The 21,414-nt window shown below is 41.6% G+C and overlaps 1 protein-coding gene across 10 annotated transcripts in view; it reads right to left on the minus strand.

Annotated features, from left to right (window-relative positions):
• The window catches only part of dlg1b (discs large MAGUK scaffold protein 1b), a 136,575-nt gene that overhangs the window by 107,662 nt on the left and 7,499 nt on the right, over positions 1–21,414 (minus strand). For all 10 annotated transcript variants that reach the window (XM_080778280.1, XM_080778279.1, XM_080778288.1 and 7 more), the window contains exon 3: positions 2,062–2,231. In XM_080778280.1, the coding sequence (XP_080634406.1) occupies positions 2,062–2,231 (170 nt within the window). The remainder of the gene's footprint in view (positions 1–2,061; positions 2,232–21,414) is intronic.

Here is a 21,414-nt window from a genome sequence, read left to right on the forward strand (position 1 = left end):
ACAATACAATCTTACATTTATAGTTAAGTATAAAATAAGGACCGGGCCAAAGTGATTCGACCCACGACACGTGTATATGCCATATGATGATATTACTACTGTATATCTATTGTTGTATTATTTATGTTGCCAAATAATTTATTATAAGTTAGATTTTTGTTGTTAAATGAGGTGAGATTAAACCTTCTAAAACCCCCAGCCTGCACAACCCTATAATATGTTGTTTTGAACAAAACCTCTGAAGTAGCGACGGACATGCACAACACAGAGCATGGATTCACTTCTTTGACCCGACCCAATGTGACTCACACAACTTTAATAGTGAGGACCAAATTGCGCTCTTGAACTTCCTGCGTGCAAGCTACCCATGGCCGTCCCTCACTGCAGTGCATGAGCAGCTCATGGTATTGGATGACAACAGAGGAACAGCCCAGGTGAGTTATTCGGTGGCGTGATGACGGCACTTTCATTTCCAATTCACCTTCACGGCACGGCACACTTTATCTGTCTCTTAACAGCACTCATGCATCCATCTAAAAAAATCTCTCTCTCTCTCTCTCTCACACACACACACACACAAAATCACCTGCTCGGAGCTGAAGCACTGCAGTATAGGCCTCTGCTACTCTGGACAGTTTAGTCGATAAAGTATCAGGGTGTCTTTCCACTGACTCCGACACACCCCTGCAGCAGCTGCACGATGCATTTGGCGGCGGCCTACAAAACTACACCTTCAACTGAGGAACGGATCAATGTTTATTGCATGGATGGGTGAATGCTTGATTCCGATCAATCGCTGAATTTAGCGGCATGTTATTTCTGTAAGATTTATGCTGTATTATCCATGGTATTATACAGCCATGTAAACAAAACAATTGAAGCTAGAAATAGACGAGGCAGTAACGTAAAATTGATTCTATGTGATCAACACTTCCTTGTTTTCCAAGGCGACCGTACTGTGCTGGGCAGGCGGCCAGCGCGACACTTATGGAATACTTTCATTAGCGTAAGCAAATGTAATTTTGTCGTTAGCCTACTTTTGAGTCGATTTAATTTATTTATTAATAAAGTAGCCGCGTACTAGGCGGGATAATATATGGCGTGGCGGTAGTTGTTAAAAAATAAGGCCCTTCAGAATGATTAAACACCTCACCTTCGTCTCGGTGGTTAAACATCCTGTCGGTCATAATTTCTCAACAACTACCACCCTCATACATTATCCCTTGCTTAAAGTAGTGGTTCTATCTCTCACACACACACACCCACACCCACACACACACGATGGAAATGTCCAGTACTCAATGAGCAAGGCATTGAATCCCCACAGCTGTTTTTTGTCATCAAAACAACTTTGGCTGAATGCCTCGCATGCTTGACGACAGATACAGGAATGCAGCGTGGAAATGCAACGATAGAACAGTCAACACAACCTGTGTCATTGCACAGCCTCCAGAAATATCAAAAATAAAACAAACAGCTGTTGGGAAATGTGTCAACTTTTCACAGAAAAAAATACTTTTGATGTTGGGAATGACATTCCACGGCTCATCAAAAGTATTGTGGGGCGGAGGAGGAGATAGCGTGATGATTGAGTGCAGAACATGTCCGCTCGCCGGACTGTGCTTCACACACAGACACAAACACTGCCTGCCCTGGACAAGCAGTATCTCTCCTAATGTACTTGAAAACTAAAATAATAGTCTAATACTTAAAACACATCTGGGGTCAGACTCATTTTTATGTCCAATCTGGCTTTTGTGTGCATCCACACAAAAGGATGCACACAAAGATCTGTGCTCGGGTGTTACACACTGAAATATATTCAGCATGTAACCAAGTGTAAAACCAGGCATTAGGACGCCATCAAGGCCCACAAATGTTTTTTCTTTTTTATGCAGAAGTATATACTGTATAGATAGACAGTCGACAAAATCAACCGTAGACTTATCTGACTGAAATCTTATGATATATATATAATCTTATGATATTTACTATAGTTTTGACTGAAACTATAGTAAAACTACAGATGACTGAAAGCACATCAAAATGGCGGTGCTGTACCTCTATGCTGGTGCTAAGGCTGGGCAGTGTGTCCGACGTCACCGTCACCGTGCTCTGCAGGCTGGAGAAGTCCCACAGGTTGACAGGCGGCATGGGCTCCACCCCCTTGATGGAAGACTCCACCCATTTATGACTGTCCAATAAGGTCACTTCGTAGAATTCCTGGATATCTGTGTGGGCCAATGAGAGAAAGACAGAGGGGAGATTCGGAGTCAACGATATGCACAGTGAATGGTGAATGAATTGACTTTGCGGTTGTTCATGGAAAAAAAAACTGAATTGTAAAAAGAAAGAAAGGGAAAAAAAGGTCACACTGTCAGTGCTCACAACAGTAATCATGTCCCATCAACAGCTGTGTGTCGCACTGAAGTGTCATTTAAAGAGAATCACATTGTTCTGGTGTGAGGATAATCATCTTTATATAGTGCGGGGGAAACAATACCCTATGTCTTCTGTTAGTATTTCTGTCACGGAATGTGCAACTATATGCCGGACCGGTGAAGTCAAACACAGCATTTCACATCATCGGACACGTTATTGGGCGAACACTTCTGCATTTCGCGGGAGAAATACATAGAGATAGAGTATTTTGTCCCCCACACTATACTGTACATACTATATATGGGGCAACAGAAGGTTTCCGGTTCGAAACTCGGGCTCCCCCAGAGTTCAGTGTCCAAGTGTCCTCGAGCAAGACACTGAACCCCTAAATTGCTCTTGCTGAGCAGGCTGGTGCCTTGCACAGCTCCCTCTGCTGTCGGTGTGTGTGTGTGTGTGTGTGTGTGTGTGTGTGTGTGTGTGTGTGTGTGTGTGTGTGTGTATGAATTAATTCATCTTTATTTCTGTGTCTTGTCGTAAAGACCCATCCCTTATGAGATTATAAGACACCAAAAACATAAATGAGCAATATCACATTCACTTCCCAATTCCCATACAGAAACTGCACAAAATATTTGGTTAGAACAAGAAAAGAAAACAGAAATAAATATACATCACATATATGTTTTCTTTGTCCGTATGTTCCTTGCCTTCTCTATATATTCTGCGAATATCTTATGTTTAAAAATCCATCTAAAAAAAAAAACAATAAAAGGCGTAAGCCGCAAAAAGAATATCTTAAAAAATCCATCTGAATCGCTCTGCATCACTTAACCACATCAGATCGATGTTTTTACAGGTAAATAGATTTTGATGTAGCTCGTAGAAAGGCAATAGAAAACAAAAATGGCTTGTACAATATATTATGTCCTGTGACCATTTGTTCTGATATAAACTGTAAAGTGTGTCTTTAACCATAGCAATGTTTACAATACTTTTATTTAGAAAATGTAACCCAGTTCTTAAGTATGTCCTCTACTGCACTTGCCCATGCACCTTTTACCGATACATCCCAGTTGTGTGTGAATGGGTGATGGTGGATCACATTGTGTGAAGTTAACCCAAAGCACTTTCACTGACAAAACATCACATCCGAACATCCGGGGCTCTCTCCTTCAGTGGTGTTTCTAGCATTATAATTTATGAAATGCCAAACACCCCATTGTTGATCAAATGGAATAATGTCAGATCATAAACATGTCACATTGTAAAGCGCATTGTAAAGCGAGAAAGGTGCTACATAAATGCAGTCCATTTACAATGATGTATATGAACAATGGGATTTTATTTTTTTAATCGTACAAGTGTTTCGTGACAATACAAGCATACAATACGTTGTGACGAGACACACTGTGACACGTCGCTGTTGGCACCAGTGAGCAATCCTAATCCTACATCCTTCATACCAGTAAGACGCCTGAGGGCGAGAAGCACCATTACCCTAAAGGGCGATCTCCATAATATGGAGATCAAAATGGGTGAAGTGGTCCTACTCCTTCATGGCAGAATGAATGGATAAAAACAGCAACACCAATAAAAATCAATGGTTCAAATGTTATGAACTATGTTGCATGAAACAAAACTGAACTGCAGAATTACTGTACACACACACACACACACACACACACACACACACGTCATCATTGCATAACACTGAGTAAAGTGTAAACAATACATAGTGTTATGCCTCAGCTCGGATGAGGGTGTGTGTGTGTGTGTGTGTGTGTGTGTGTGTGTGTGTGCGTGTGCAAAAGGTCCCTCACAGCTGTTGGAGGCTGACAGAGTGACAGAGACGCGTGGCGCCAAGGTCACATGATTATTCTGGTCCGTACAACAACTTGGCACTTAGTCTCCCGTCTATATGGGCCTGTGTGTGGGTTTTTTTATCTCTTCTTCTCCAGAGCGCACAGGGTATGTTTGGATTGTTTTTTTAATGGAAGAGGCTCTGAGATTACTACGGTATTCTCAATATTCTAATTGTGGCTGGGTCCCCAGCCAAAAGTAGTCAATATAGCATCAAAATGTGTTCAACCACCACTCTGGCAATTTGAAAATAGCTGATCTACAAGCTCACAACGTGCCACGATGCCATTTTGGACAAATCTTGTATGGTACATCTTTTCGCGTAGAGTTTTGCCCCTGTACACACCCTGCCTGGATACGTAATGGCCCCTGGACTAGTAAGAATATATATTATATACCGTCATTTCCGGACTATAAGCCGCTACCTTTTTCCCATGCTTTGAACCCTGCGGCCTATACAACGGTGTGGCCTAAATTTAGCTGGTGTGGCTTATATTCAGGGGCGCTTCATAGTCCTTAATTACGGTACATGACTGCTTTAAATGGATGCCAATCAAATCGCCTCTTTACCAACTCGCCCCCGCGAAAAGTGGTAATTTAGCATATCCCTCCCTCTCCCTGCTGGAATCTGAAATGATCTTGTATACAGATTTATTTGATTGTATAGCAGTCGATCTCTGTACTCTGTAAAAGCAAGAAAGAACATCATGAGACAGAGACGGTGAGTGTTTTCTTTCTTTCAATGCTGTGTAAACAATCCACTTAGTTAGATTAATGTCAAAGACCCCAAAAATTACATGTAATTGGCCGCCGACCCCCAGCTGAAAATATGTTGTTCCAGGGAACAGTTAAAAAAAAGTTTGCTATGAAAGAATATATTGAAAGATTTGTGCCACATTTTCACAACATTCCAAGTCAAACTTTCCAAGAGAGAGCGAGAGAGAGCGAGAGAGAGAGAGATCCGGATTGGATGACAGCTGGAAATAACCTCATTAGAATAAATGTTTTCAACACACACACACACACACACACACACAGGAGCTACACACACACACAGGAGCCACACACACACACACACGTGATTCCCTGAGTCTGCACTGTCCAGCCGGGACACCACACGCACACAAAAACACACATACACACGCATACAGTACACGCCCAGGCATGTGTGTGTACACACACACATATACATACAGCATGCTTGTTACTCTACAACACAACACAACTAAGTACAATATAAATCAGGCATAACTATGACCCTGACGTCTAATCCTCCCCCGTCGCCATGAAACTATCATTTGTCTTGTGAGGACCAGGAAACTACTTATCTTATTCTAATATGCAGTATGTGTGTGGAAATTTGACCTTCACAAGTTATAGTAATACACACACTCAGGCATGCGGGCGCGCACACACACACACAGGCATGTGGGCACACACACACACACACACACACACACACACACACTCAGGCATGCGGGCGCGCACACACACAGGCATGTGTGCACACACACACACACTCAGGCATGCGGGCGCGCACACACACAGGCATGTGGGCACGCCACACACACACACTCAGGCATGCGGGCACGCACACACTTCCAGGACAAACTTGGACAGGCTTATGCCGTCTCTTCTGGCAACACCCAGTAGAGTGTATGTACTTCCTACAACGTGCAGCTTTAACAAAGGTCAAGGGTTTCACTTTACACACATAAAATACACATGATTAAACGCTGCTATAACTCAGCACACACACACGGAAGACTGACTGCCGTTTCCAGCCTCCCGTAGGAGCAGACAATTAACATAAAATGTAATTAAATCCATATCATTTACAACCAATAACAGACTTTCTCATGTAGGCGCATTGATGAATTGAGAAGCAGGTTTATATAGATATATATATATACATTCCTATATATATATACGGTATATATATAATTTTTTTATTACTCATATACATAAATGAATTGGCCCACATGAATTTGAATAAATTCTTACAACTGATTCAATTATGGAGATGATTAAGCACTTGTCTTAAACTGTATTACACTTTGTCGTACAATGGGTCGTGTACAAAATGTAGTGAAAATAGCTGATCTACAAGCTAACAAGGCGTTGTGTTGTGAGCTTGTAGTCAGCCATTTTCACCATTTGCTTCATAATCGAGGGAAAAACGTTTGCACCATGGCCTGGGCCGTGGTCCAGCGGTCCAGGTCTGGCAGTGCATCGCAGAAAAAATAAAAAAAATAAATATATATATATATATATATACACACACTGTATATATATACACACACACATACATACCGGTATATATATATAGATATATATAGATATATATATACACAACATATACACACACACACACACACACACCATATGTGTGTCACCATAACTAAAAATAATAATGTTTGAATGGTGATATTATTTTGAAGTCATATCATGCGGCCCCTAGTTGCTCACTCCGGTCGGTGAGTATATATTTTCAGCTGTATAGTCAGACCTCCGCATTAGTGATCGTTGGACGGGGATTCATAAAAACTATCTGGTGCTTATCCCCGTTAAATCGCTGGAGCAATGTCACTCACACTGCCACCGTAAACCAGATTAGTAGTGCACCACGCTGGCTGCGCTCCCACTTAATCTATGACATCACGGGCCTTCGGAGGTGTGGTGAGTTAGTGATGACCTTATCTGCTCCGTCCGGGAGCTTGCTGGTGACCCCGAGGTCACGGTGCACGTGTGTGTGAAACCGGAGAGAGAGTGGACCGATGTACACACACTGATAAAGTGTTTTCCCTCCTGAGTGACTGTTGGCTCACACAGATTGCATCCATTCATACCAGTCTATGTGTAGAGGGTTTTTTGTTTTTTTGCGAGCTTGTGGAGCATGCTGGCCTATGCTCAGTCGAATATAAAAATAACTTACAACTACTAGGCTAAATTAAAACTGCAGTATTAAATAACACTTTCAACTCTTTGAATGTACCGTTTCGGAGACACTGCAAATTTCATTCTTAGTAATCGTGACCCGTGTGTGTGTGCACGCGTGCATGTTATGTTTAGTAAGATGCAATATAGAGAAGAAATACTCTGTTACAAGTAAAAGTAAAAGTCCGGTATTCAAAATGTACTTGATCAGAATGGATTTTAAACTGCCAAAAATAAAAGTACTCATTGTTCATTCAAGTTCCAAATGTATACAAATCTTTTGAAAAAAATAATCTACAAAGCTCACAATGCGTCACGATGTGATGGCCAAAATGAAGTTGTTAATGTAGTTGTTATGTAGTTGTTAATGCCCAAGACAAATGTCGTGGGCAATTGGCAATTGTGGACAATAAAGTTGACCTTGTTTGACTGTCTGACTGTCTCCCAGGGTTAGGGCTACGCTCCCACATGAGGAGCCACATACTAAAAGGAAATAACTGCTGGTCTACTCACTAGTGACTACTAACTAAAGCTTTTAAATAAATGTAGTGGAGTAAAAGTGCAATATTTGGATCCGAGATGTAGTGGAGTAGGAGTAAAACTATTGGAAATTGGAAATACTCAAGCAAAGTAAAAGTACCTCAAAAGTACAGAATTCGATAAGTTACTTTCCACAACTGGATGCAAGAGTTATGACAGTACTTTTCAAGGGATTTAGCTTGACAGTAGCTGGTATAATATGACTTTGTCATTCTTATGTTATGTGTACACACCCTGGTACATAATGGCCCCATGGACTCTGGACAGAGAATATACATAACTGCATGACTGCTTTAAGTAAATACCCACTAGAAATAGTTTTAGATTCAGAAAAAAGAAAGAAAGAAACCTGTGTAACGTGACTGCACATTAGAACGGTTTAACTTTCATTCTGACATGATTCCTTATAAGAGTGTTATATCAAAGTGGGGTTCTTGAGGAGGTCCCCGGCAAAATGATTGGCAACTCTGAGTGTGAACAAATGCAACCAAATGGTCGAAGCAACACCTGTGTTCTCATTCCTTTTGAAAGGTGTGGTTTGGGATTTTCGGTCCAAAATGTATCATCTCATGTATGTCATTTTTGTATCACATTAAATGTTGTATTATTGGACATTATTGAGACAGACAGGAGAGAGAGTGAGAGACCGAGACATATAAAGACAGACAGATGGTCAGGACGGAGAGCCGCAGGCACACACAGAGGGCAACACACTATTATTACATAATTGTCTGGTCGCGATTATTTGACATGATAAAGCTTTGCATAATCGTAGTCCGAATCGTTTCTATGAATCTATGTAAATTAATCTTCTAACATTGTGAAAACATTGACTATTTTAACTGTTTTAGAAGATTAAAATGAAGAAGTGTATTAAGTACAATAATGGACTTAATAAAGTCTTACTTAGGACTTGATTAAGTATGGACAATTTTTGGCATAATAAATGACCAGAATCTGCTCTATTGTCACTGATAGATAAAATGGGTCTTATCTGTTTACAAACTAATGTCCAGTGGTCAATGTCTCATATTCTCATATTCTCCTGAACTTTGACCCAGGCCGGATCATTCATATTGTCACCTTATGCTCCATATCATCATTTTACTCTTAGCCTACGGCCTGTTTGTGCAGCGTTGTTCCTAATCATCCTAAATGTCATGTCATTCAGGTTTATGGCCAAAATATGTTTTCATCTGTCCCATTTAATATCTTGTTGACTCCTTATTCAGTCTCCATGTTGTCTGCCACCAGCCACAAACGTGCAATAATGAAGTGTCTATTATGGTTTGAGTCTACATGCATATGACCTTGGTCTAGGCCAGATAGCTGCTCACTGAGTCAGGGAGCGTTCTTTCTCTGCCGAAAGTTCACAGTGCAGGGAAAGTTATCTACAGGTTGCCTGGCAACGCCTGCCTAGGCGCTCTCCAGGCTTCAATGGGCATCAATGACTGAACCAAGGAAGATGAACTCTGCGTCGCTACGCCATCCTCATCATCTAGGCGTTGCACTAATGAAAGAGCGCCAACACTGGTCTTGTCATCTGACATGGCGGACATGAAACATCTACAGCCAATGAACATTATATCAACAAATCTGACGTGATCTGCAGTATTTAGCCTGGAACAAATACTGTGAAGAGGGGTTCAGGTCCGGAGTTCAGGTCCGGAGTTCAGTTCGGAAGTTCAGTTCAGCTTCGGGTTCTTTTGGAATCAACAATTGATTATTCTAAATTATATTGATGTAAATACTATTATCTGAACCATGTAGCACATTCTCTATGTAAATTTGCCTACTAAAATAATGGTTAAACCTTAAACTCTCTCCGATCTCTATTTCATCTGCCTCCAAATCCTTTTTAAGGTATGTTTCTATTTTTGGTACAGTGATGGTCATTTAAAGGGCTATTCACTCATTTTAAGGTAAATACAGCACGGTATTTAATTGGTCTCCCTGCTGAGCTATCGAAGAATGTTTTCTTAATTATACAGTCCTTTCAAAGTTATCATGATAAAAGATGGATCCTATTTTTATATCCATCAGTCACATCACATGGTTTACAGGTGTAAAACACTATTTAGTCATTGTCATTTCTTTATTATTTGTCATATCTGGAGCCTGCAATATTGTTTTACAACGCCTAAAAGGCCAAACAGAAATGTTTTGTTATAATTATTAATCACAATGATATTGTCATGAGGATGAATCGTGAATGAGGATGAATCGTCATGACGGTGACACAGATCTCTCTCTGGGACACACATAGGACTGTCACCATTACACATTTAGTTGGCAATACATTTTAATAGTCACACAAAGAACTGCGATTAAATATATATTGCATTGAACCGTTACAATTTCTATAATCCAAGTTTGCCTTTTAGGCTTCATAATGACAAATTGCACAGGACAGATGACAAACAACTTAAATAAACAAACAAATCACTGTTGAGTTGTAAGCTTGTAAGCTTGTAGTTCTGCCTTTTTGAAAAATATCTGAAAATGTCTGGACAGACACTAGAACATGGAAACGATTGACGATTATGCAAACATAAACGCGATTATCTAAAAATGATTGCGATTAGACGATTATGTAATGACTACATATGGACGCTCCCACAACGCATGTGATCTAGTGTCTAAGTATTATGATCCTACACATTGTGATCCTATTACCAGAACACATGTTGCATCATGGACGGCACAATGCACAGCAGCTCTCCTATAATCTGGGACAGTTTCACATGAAGTTAAGCCTGCAGCGCAGTGCTGGGAACATGCCAATACACATCTCACTCGCACGCGCAACTTTTATTCAACATAGTAGAGGTACGTCCATGAAACGGCCGTGCATGGATGCACACACACACACACACACACACACACACACACACACACACACACATTTATTTTGCTCAGAGCACTCTCAGTCTTACAGACCCCTGAACAAGGTAACCGTAGCGTAGAGTCCCCATTGTGGGAAATGTTCCCTAATCATTTAGAAATCTTTTTCTTCTTTACACAAATTCTAAATAGAGAAAAATGAAAGCCTCAATTCATACATTGGGATTGTTGTGTAGATGTGAAGTGCTTTGGTGTGTCCACACAGTGCTTTGGTGTGTTACTTTTCAGGACCACACACACACACACACGATAGTTAGTTAGTTTCATGTGTGTGTGAGTGTCCTCAGGAGACTGTGGGTGAGCGCTGACCTTAAACACAACGCTGGATTGATGGCCAATGAAAAGAAGAACCCTGTGGAATTGTGGGATACTGTTACTGTACAGTGCATTACACACTGTGTGACCGAGAGAGAGAGGCTTTCCCAACTTAGATGTTTATCTTTGGTAACACTGTTGCTGCCATAAGGGAGCTCTCTCTCTCTGTGTGTGTGTGTGTGTGTGTGTGTGTGTGTGTGTGTGTGTGTGTGTGTGTGTGTGTGTGTGTGTGTGTGTGTGTGTGTGTGTGTGTGTGTGTGTGTGTGTGTGTGTGTGTGTGTGTGTGTGTGTGTGTGTGTGTGTGTGTGTGTGTGTGAGAGAACGGATAGGAATTATCGTTCACTCTCTGGATGAAGTGCTGCGACCGGTCCACCGGTCATCGACATCAAAATGTCAACTTAAAGTAGAAATGTAAAAAAAGCTTTTGAAAATAGCAGATCTACAAGCTCACAATGTGTCGCATTGTAGATCGGCTGATGATGATGCGGAGGAGAGAATACGCCCCGAGGCCTACAACACAGGCTTTAAGGTTAGTTAAAGATGACATTACTAACTACGGTAGTCATGAACGGGACTCAAACACGCGACGTGCTGTCAGGCCAGAGCCTACTGTATATGTGGCATGCGCCTGGACCACTTGGCCAGCGGGCGCCCCAGTCCATCCTAAAATGATGATGTCCTCACAAGTAGAGCAATGCGTGCGTGCGTGCGTGCACTGGCTGGGGTAGGGCTGTGCACTCTCATAGAGTTTGTCAATTTACAGACCCTGAATGGGAGCACTGTTGTGCTATTTAAAGGGCCATTTCACCATGCTAGCACTCATAACAACATCACAACTGACTACTTCAGTGTTCATTGATTCTCACAAGACACTTTTCCAACTGTAAGAGTTCATTACATATTACTGTCGTCTTCTCTCCATACTTTTAACTGTGTTTTGTCCGTAAATTAACCCCTTATGCTTCATCACACTATACAACGTCACACGAACTCATCAAAAGTCAGTCATCAGTTAAAGGTTATATTGTATAGAAGGGTTATCTGTTCTGCTGACAGAACTCTCGGTTGTACAGCTTAAATTAAATAGACATTCCAGCCTATTAAGGAGACAATCTTCAAACACTTCTCTATTTTTGGTCACTGGTCCATTGGTCACTATTATAGGCGTCCCAATTCTTTTTTTTAATAGTGCAAAATAGCCTATCTACATGTTGTGAGCTTTTGGCCAATTTATCTATTTGTTAAGTATATAAGGCTTAAGTGAAGGAAGTCTAAAGTGAAATAAACTCTAGGAAAGGAGCGTGAACTATTTCAACAAAAAACTTCAGTATACATGGTTCTGTCTCCAGCCTGTAAATCATTAAATAATTTGGTTGGGGGGGGGGGGGGGGGCAGCGGACTGACCTTATGCTTCCTTCAATGCATGAGGTGTCCAAGCTGCTTCTTTTCACCTGACAGGGGGAAGTTTCCCCGGCCGGACGTAGCACGTGGAAGGAACACGTTATTCCGACCAGTTCCGTTCCCCTCCATCAGGCGCCCCAGATGGCCAGTGGGAGGTAGTTTAGAGACCAGGATTACTGCACGTTTTTTGTGAGGGTATCTACCCTAGGGCAGTGGTTCCCAAACTTTTTTGTGTCAAGGACCTCCAAATCAACATTTATTAGGCCACGGACCCCGCATTTGAAAACATGTGCCAGTGACCCCGATAAGGGAAGATTTTTACGGCTGTAGCAGTGAGTTTCACACACATTAGCCTACGGCATTTCTACCTCTGGTACCCCAATTTATATTGTAAAACCACTGTTAATTTAACTCTGAGAGTGTACAAATGGAACTAAATGGACCCGTTAGGGTCTATTTGGTTCCATTTGAGTTAGACCCATAATGGTTTGACCCATTTGGTTCCAAACTAAAGCTGGGGACACCCTGGAACTCCTGGGAGAATGGGAACCGCTGCCCTAGGGGACACGGGGAGAATATTCTTTTGTCAGGTGATCCCTGAAAAGAAAAAACACGTTATATTTGTCTGAGAGACCCTCTGCAATACCCTTGAGTTCCCGGACCCCCACACAGCAGGGTTGATTTTGTCGACCAAAACTATGACAAAAAATGTTCGTCGACTAACTTTTTTGACCGACTAAAACTAAATAAAAACTAGATAAAAACTAACCCATGATGACTAAATCTAAAGCTAAATATATTGACAATTTCGTCAAGAAATAGAAACTACACTGAAATGTTAGAGATGTTGGAGAAGAGAACCAGTAGAATTAAAGTCAATTGAGTGGTTGCATGCTGAAAACTAAAGCTAAATCAACTGTACATTTAGTCGACTAAAATCTTATATTTAGTCGACTAAAGCTAAACTAACAGTAAAAGATTCAGATGACTGAAATATGACTAAAATCAATGTTTTGCTGTCAAAAGCAAAGCTGTCCCACACAGTCTCCCTTGGTCTCTCCCACACTGCCACCCTGGCAGCGTTACTTAAACATAATCACAGTAAACCGGGGAGTGCCCTCCTATTATAAAACAGGAAGTAACAGAAATACTTCCCCAAAAAAGTACGTAGACGGACAAGACGGCACACGTCAAAACTGTGACGAGACACTGCAGGGGTTTCACACATGACCTGATCTGTTTTGTGTGCGCGCACACGCACACACACACAATGTAAAAATGATTATGTTTCGGTAGCCATACAGCCTGTTCAATAAATTGCAGATTTGACCGTTTTATTAATTAAATATCGGGTTTTCTGGAAGATTGAACATGCATATTGCATTCTATTGCTAGTTTGACCACTTCAAATTCTCTTTAGTTAACGAATAACCCCCAAAACAGGCCAACGTGCTTTCATTATAGCAATGAACGAATTGGGAAATTACATTTTTGAAAATGCAAAAGTAAAATATAGTAAACTTTATTTACTATATTTAATTTACTCATGACCTACTGTATAAAAATGAGTCTGCGACCCAGGAATGGGTCCCGCCCGCTACTCGCTCTCCCTCTCTGTCTCAAACAGCAGTTGTGGGATTACAGACTTGGGGTAATGGTCGTGTCAACAGACAGATTACATTGTGTTCAGTCCAGTGCATACATATCTTGGAGTGCCTGGGGGGGGGGGGGGGGGGGTAGATGTGGGTGGAAAAGGAGGGGGGAGGGGAGGGAGGGCTGTGCAGCAGCAATCTATTTTTCATTAGCAAGAGCTGAGACAGAGCAATGGCAGTGCGAGCAATGAGCGTGCAGGGAAATATGAGAGAGAGAGAGAGAGAGGTCAGAAGAGGGGAACAGTGTGCGTGTGCGTGTGTGTGTGTGTGTTAGAGAGAGAGAAAATGAATGAACAGACCGTGAGATAGATGGGAGAAGGATTCCCATGCAAGCTGCGCAAACATCCTAGTGCAAGACCTGTGCGTGCGTGCGTGCGTGCGTGACATGCATGATGCATGGACCTGCCTTTCTCTAAGACAGAGTGGTTGAGGAGACAACTTAACACACCTTAAAGGGATATTTCACTTTCAAACATGTTTGGGGTCAATTTATCGTCTACTTGTGGTTTTGTGAGCACACCGGACAGCTGCAGTATTTGATATTAATTTTATCAGACACACCCTCTTCCTATACAAACCCACTGTAACTTCAAACTGACTGAGATTATCCGATATCCGTCTATGCATGAGGGGGCTTAATAAAATAAAAAACAGAGTGACCAGAACCAAGGATGTTTGAAGTCTGGGAAAATTATGATGAAATATCTAAATACGGAATCAAGCAACTGAAAAGTGTCAGGGGAGAAACACAAGCATGAGTAGACGTTAATGATCGAGTGCCGTGATTTTACAGTCTGATGTGTTAAAATTATGATTTTATGTGGCCACACCCACCGGTTCATTAAGTATACCTGGTATTCACCTTAGCACCACCCACCTGAACTTAACACTTTTCAGTGTTAAGTTAGAATAAAGGCGCTAGAGTGCCCACTGCCCAGCAGATTTTACTCTGTAAAGTCCCGCCTTCCATTTCCCCCCAAAACCGTGAGTTATAATCTTTCATTACTACTTTGCGCTGCCACATCTCAACTCTCTCTAGAAGCGTTTATATTCCAAACAAGATGATTGGTTAAAGGGCCACTTCCTCCCTTTTGCAACCAGATCTTTTTTAATGATGTTTGGGAGACAAGAAAAAGACAACACTTTTTATGTGGGTAATATGCGTTTTTAGATATTTCAGTATTTCAAAGTGTCCATGATGTCATGGAAACTGGACTCACTTATTTCCTGGACTACATGTTGTCTCAGTAAGACAGCCCTCCCCCTATCCACAAGGAGCAGTGGACCAAAGCATTATGGGAATTATAGTCCAGGAAGGAAGTGAGCGGCGCGCAAAAATAAGATCTGGTTTGCAAATGGGGTGAAGTGGCCCTTTAAGTCAGAAATGATGACAGAATTGCCGTTTTATCGAAACCATGGAGAGCGACGTAGATTTAGAGTAAAGAGACAGTTCAGTCGGGTCGTAAACACGGAAGTGAACGGCAGTAGCGCAAATGTCTAGGAGCGCTGCAGAAGGAATGGTCGAGCAAAAACAAAATCATAGATTTTAGCGATACGGTTTTATATAATAAAAAAATACCGTAAGACGCCAGACATCATGGGCTCCCTACGGGGGGCACACATAGTGTTAAGTGTCTCACACACACACACTCTCTGTTCTACTTTATATTGTTTCTGCATTTACACACACACGAGAGAGAGAGAGAGAGCACGCTCTGGTGGGATTAAATCCTAGATCAGCCGAGATGAGGGCTTCTCTCTCTCCGAGTATATGTTATTTGTCATATCTGTCCTGTGCAATTTGTTTACAAAGCCTAAAAGCCAAACAGATTGATTTTTTTTTCTTTCATAATCACAGTATCACACATAGCACCACAATACACCTACTGTAAATTAAAACATACCTTACTAATAATACATATGTTATGGGGGCAGCCATAGACAGACCGTCTGGGAACTGGAAGCTCCAAGCCATGGCCTACGTGTTAAAGTGCTCCTGAGCAAAACTCTTAACCCCTAACCTCCTAATCGCCACAGTAGGCGATCCTGCATAACTTCTGGGTATGATGATGATGTCACGCACATACCCTCTATACAGTGTCCAAAACGACCCCAAAAGGAGGGGGACCAAATAGTTATGAATTGTGATATATAGTTGCTGTCAAACATGAAAGAAAACTTGTTTCCATTAGGATTACAAAAAAAACCTTATACTCAACTTTAAACCACTTGAACACCAGTATCCCTATTCTGAGGGAAACATTCGGCAAAACATTGCAGATCTTTGCTGACGACTCAGCACTCCATCTTTACCGATAACAAACTATCACTACATCTTTACCGATAACAAACTCACTACATCTTTACCGATAACAAACTATCACTACATCTTTACCGATAACAAACTCTCACTACATCTTTACCGATAACAAACTGTCACTACATCTTTACCGATAACAAACTCTCACTACATCTTTACCGATAACAAACTCTCACTACATCTTTACCGATAACAAACTATCACTACATCTTTACCGATAACAAACTCTCGCTACATCTTTACCGATAACAAACTGTCACTACATCTTTACCGATAACAAACTCTCACTACATCTTTACCGATAACAAACTGTCACTACATCTTTACCGATAACAAACTGTCACTACATCTTTACCGATAACAAACTGTCACTACATCTTTACCGATAACAAACTCTCACTACATCTTGGGAAAAACACAATCCATTCTTTTTGGGTCCAAACATGCTCTCAGTAAAGTAAATGGAAATTATTTCAAGGTCAGATTATTTATTGATTATTTTTCATGTCATGATTATGAATTGAATAACCAGGACCCGAATGGAAACAAGACCGCAAGGACTTTTTTTCGGTAATCCCATTGGAAAGTCTGTTTGACTGTACCCTGTACTGATAACATTTCTGTTTGACTGTACCCTGTACTGATTACATTTCTGTTTGACTGTACCCTGTACTGATTACATTTCTGTTTGACTGTACCCTGTTCTGATTACATTTCTGTTTGACTGTACCCTGTACTGATTACATTTCTGTTTGACTGTACCCTGTACTGATTACATTTCTGTTTGACTGTACCCTGTACTGATTACATTTCTGTTTGACTGTACCCTGTACTGATTACATTTCTGTTTGACTGTACCCTGTACTGATTACATTTCTGTTTGACTGTACCCTGTACTGATTACATTTCTGTTTGACTGTACCCTGTTCTGATTATATTTCTGTTTGACTGTACCCTGTACTGATTACATTTCTGTTTGACTGTACCCTGTACTGATTACATTTCTGTTTGACTGTACCCTGTTCTGATTACATTTCTGTTTGACTGTACCCTGTACTGATTACATTTCTGTTTGACTGTACCCTGTACTGATTACATTTCTGTTTGACTGTACCCTGTACTGATTACATTTCTGTTTGACTGTACCCTGTACTGATTACATTTCTGTTTGACTGTACCCTGTACTGATTACATTTCTGTTTGACTGTACCCTGTACTGATTACATTTCTGTTGGACTTTACATTTCTGCCAATAAAGTATTCAATCAATCAATCTACAAGCTCACAATGTGTCGTGCGACACGTTAGCTTGTAGATGAGCTATTTTTGCCCAAGAGATTTGGTGTACGTAGATTAATAAAGAACGCACAAGTAGTTAGTGCAAGTACAGAAGTGATGAAGTGACATTGATAAATTCCAAATCAAAGCATCCTGTAGCACCCCTGGACTTGCATTACGGCCCCCACTTTGAGAAACCCTGTACCACACACGAAAGCATCAAAAGTAGCAGGTACAGTATATGCAAACTTAAAACGCACCACAAAGCATCATGTATAAATAATACCCAATTAAAACCCAAACTCACTCTCTCTCAGTTAGGCTGGGGAGAGTCCCACGTGGTTTACACACCCACCATCTTACCTCATCAACTCCAGAGACAGTTAAGATATCTATCTGAGCCGTCTGGCTACTGCCTTGACTTGGCTGCTGCTGGGGCATGTTTAGTTCAGCTCTCCAACCAAGATAAGGGGAAGGAAGACAGCCTTTGGGCAACAAGAAAGATAAAAACCAATTCAGCTAGTTTTGGGAACACTTTGGTTTCAAGGAGACAGACGAGGAACAACAACAAATCACTGGTTCATCCATCACTGAGAAGGCATTATGAACCATGTGTTTTACTTTTACCATCTGAAATTCAAATGCCGGAATATATCTTTTTTGGCCTCAAAATAATCCAGATTTTGTTTTGTAGAGGTAGCAGCAGGCAACAGGTATAGCCAGCCAGATACTGCTTACGGCACTTAGCAAGGACACTGTCACTGATCCTCTTCTAACAGCGTGGGTTTTCATCAGGTCAAGTGCACACGGCTTCATTCAGACAACAAAAGGCTATTTAATTCACTTCACTTTCTCTGCTGTACTTGTAATCCTCTCCCATCGCCAAGGAGCTCACAGGTCTTGCAGTCAACATTTCTGTGACGCTCATCAAATGTTAACTGGCAGTCGACACCTGTTCCACACCAGCTATGAAACTTGAAACTACTGAAATGTATGGAAAATATAAGAAATGGCTGCGATGTGACGCATTGTGAGCTTGTAGATCTGCTATTTTCAAATGATTTTTATACATGTGAAAACGAGAATGAGACATTCTGCACAATACTTTCTACTTTTGTACTTATTGATGCCAATACTTTGAATTCCAGACATTTCCTTGTAACAGAGTACTTCTATATTACTAGCATTGATATACGGTGGGATTCAGACGACGGAGACTACAGGCTTGAACATCTTTCACCTATAAAGACATGTCCAAAAACGGGGACGTCAGGTTGAAAAGTGCTTAGCCAGTTCCCCATGTAAATTACAGAGACGTTTCCGGAAATGTACCGGAATCTTATCCGTCCCTCTGACTGCAACTCTTTGCTGTGCCCTCGGCCAGTCTTGTCTGTCCGTTGTTGGACTGCCAGTAAACCTGACTTTAGCAGCCAGCCGGACAGCCAGCGATGGGAAACTCAAACAGGCCGGACCGCATTCCTGCTGTTCAGTTGGTCTCCCTGGCTGGCGCTCTCCACTACAAGCAGTTACCCCTCGTAGCAGAACAGTCTCTCCCTGGACCCTCTCTCTACACAACTGGTTCCCAAATAAATAAAAAAGGGGGGGGGGTCCCCGGGTGGTCCTACAGACAATTACTGCATCAAAAGTAATCAATAAAACTGGTCAAAACTTGTCAAATGGCCAGGCTGGTAAGTCAGCTTTACTGTGTGTCGCGGGTTCGGGTCCCAATCACGACGAACTTTGCTGCATGTCCTCCCCCTGTCTCTCTCCCCCTCTTTCCTGTCTACCTCTGTTACCTGTCAAATAAAGGCAAACAAGAAATTATGACATAGTCATATTACCAGCTGCTTTTATATTGCGGCGGTGGTGGTCCACAATAAAAAATAAATGATCTACAAGCTCCCAACGTGTCGAGATATGAATATGCATTGAGAGCTTGTAGATAGGCTATTTTATTATTATATATTTTGTAATGGAATGGTTTTGGTCATACAAGGTTTCCACCTGACAGCAATATATTGTTCTGTATCAGTATCTGTCAGTTTGATCAGATTCCATTCAAATTGGCTACTACTCTATGACTGCCTATGAATTCCACAGTCCTGGGTACAGTGACTGAGACTCAAATGTGTTACTGTCTGTTACCCATTAAATCAGCAGGTCTGCTGCTCAAGGTAGGCCACTGTTTAGCTGTTATGCTCAAATTAGTGACCCTAAAGAATTCTGAGGCAACATGGCTGGAGACGAGGCAGCCAATCAGAACTGCTCAACTAGGTAGTGAATAGTCGTGAAGCTGTCGTCTACATTCATGATCGTTGTCTAACCAGCTTGCTAAAGCAGCGCAATTTTCATTAGTTTGGGTACCGGGCAAAATCATTTCTCTTTTGGGTCTTGAGCTAAAAGGTTTGGGAACTATACAAGCGTTATCCCACAGGGTTGCCAACTGCCCCCCCCCCCCCCCTTACACACACACACACACTTTGAGAACCATAATTCCCGGTAGTATATTAATCGGTCATGTCCGTTTCTGTGTTTTCCAGATAAATTGAAAAGACATGGACATGAAACGTGGGTGAGAATGGCCAGGCTGCCACGAAGAGATTATTAACTTTAGGGTCAGACGAGATTAATCAGGATCCATTTTATTGTCTCATCACAGGTTCAATCAACTATCAACTATATAAATAAATTAAATATCTACATAGAGAAAATGAAACAAAAGACAACATGTTGTACGTGTTGTTAAAGTCACTGTGCCCGTTATAATCCAGGTAGGGTTTGCACAACCAGGTGCATTTGTTTAATTACATCTTGATTCAGGTCAATGCCAGGCATCATTTACTGTTGTGTTTATGCCGTTTGTCGACTCATTGCTGACAGACTGAGACACTGTAAATGATGCAAGACGCACCATGATGCAATACAGTATGAATGGAGCAAAGTAATGTGGGGGGTAGAGAGAGAGAGAGAGAGAGAGAGAGAGAGAGAGAGAGAGAGTGCTTCCACATGGATGACAGTGAAAGTGGCCAATGCCCACAGGCCCAGGTCGGGGGTTAAACGCCATACAATGACTGTCTTATGATACAGAAATAACATCCCAGAGGGAGGTATGAGCTGAGGTTATGGATATGACTGTGACATAACCCCCCAGAACAGCGTGGCTCTCAAACTAACCATTGTCATGTACACTTTGGTCAGTGTTTCCCAACATCTTTCAATTGAAAGACCCCCGGTTTGATATGCATTGGGCCACGGATCCTCATGTGACCCTTACGCGGGTCAATTTGGTTCCATTTGAACACTCCCAGAGTTACAGACCCCGTAAGGGTCTCAACAATCAATCACTGATTTGCGGACGCCCTGGATCATCCCCGCCCGGACCCCTTGGGGTCCCTGTACCCAACATTGAATGAGACCCAGTGGGTGTATGTGATATGTGGCGGCAATCTACTTGTAAAGTTGGTATCTAATCTCTTTTCCATCTTTCTTCCTTTTGTGTACAACAAAGCTGTAATACCCTTAAAAGCTTTTATTAAAATAGTCATATTACATACATAGTCATAGTACAGTATAGGAAATGTATCATCTACAGTACATGGGGTGGAAACCTCACATGTCCAAAACTGTTACGTTTCAGGATTCTGTACAAATAGTAGCAAAAGTAGCAGATCTGTCACTTTGTATCCTTTTGTGTGACGCTGTAGCATGATCAAGTAGCCGTAGGGCGTTCTTAAGAAAGAAAAAGCAAACTACATGAAAGCCGCCTCTGGCAATAACAGTCACACAAATATATGCCTCTTTTTGAGAGTTATATAGTAACCGCGG

Source organism: Protomyctophum bolini, assembly GCF_963924005.1.
Source record: "Protomyctophum bolini genome assembly, chromosome: 12".
In the NCBI taxonomy this organism is placed as follows: domain Eukaryota; kingdom Metazoa; phylum Chordata; class Actinopteri; order Myctophiformes; family Myctophidae; genus Protomyctophum; species Protomyctophum bolini.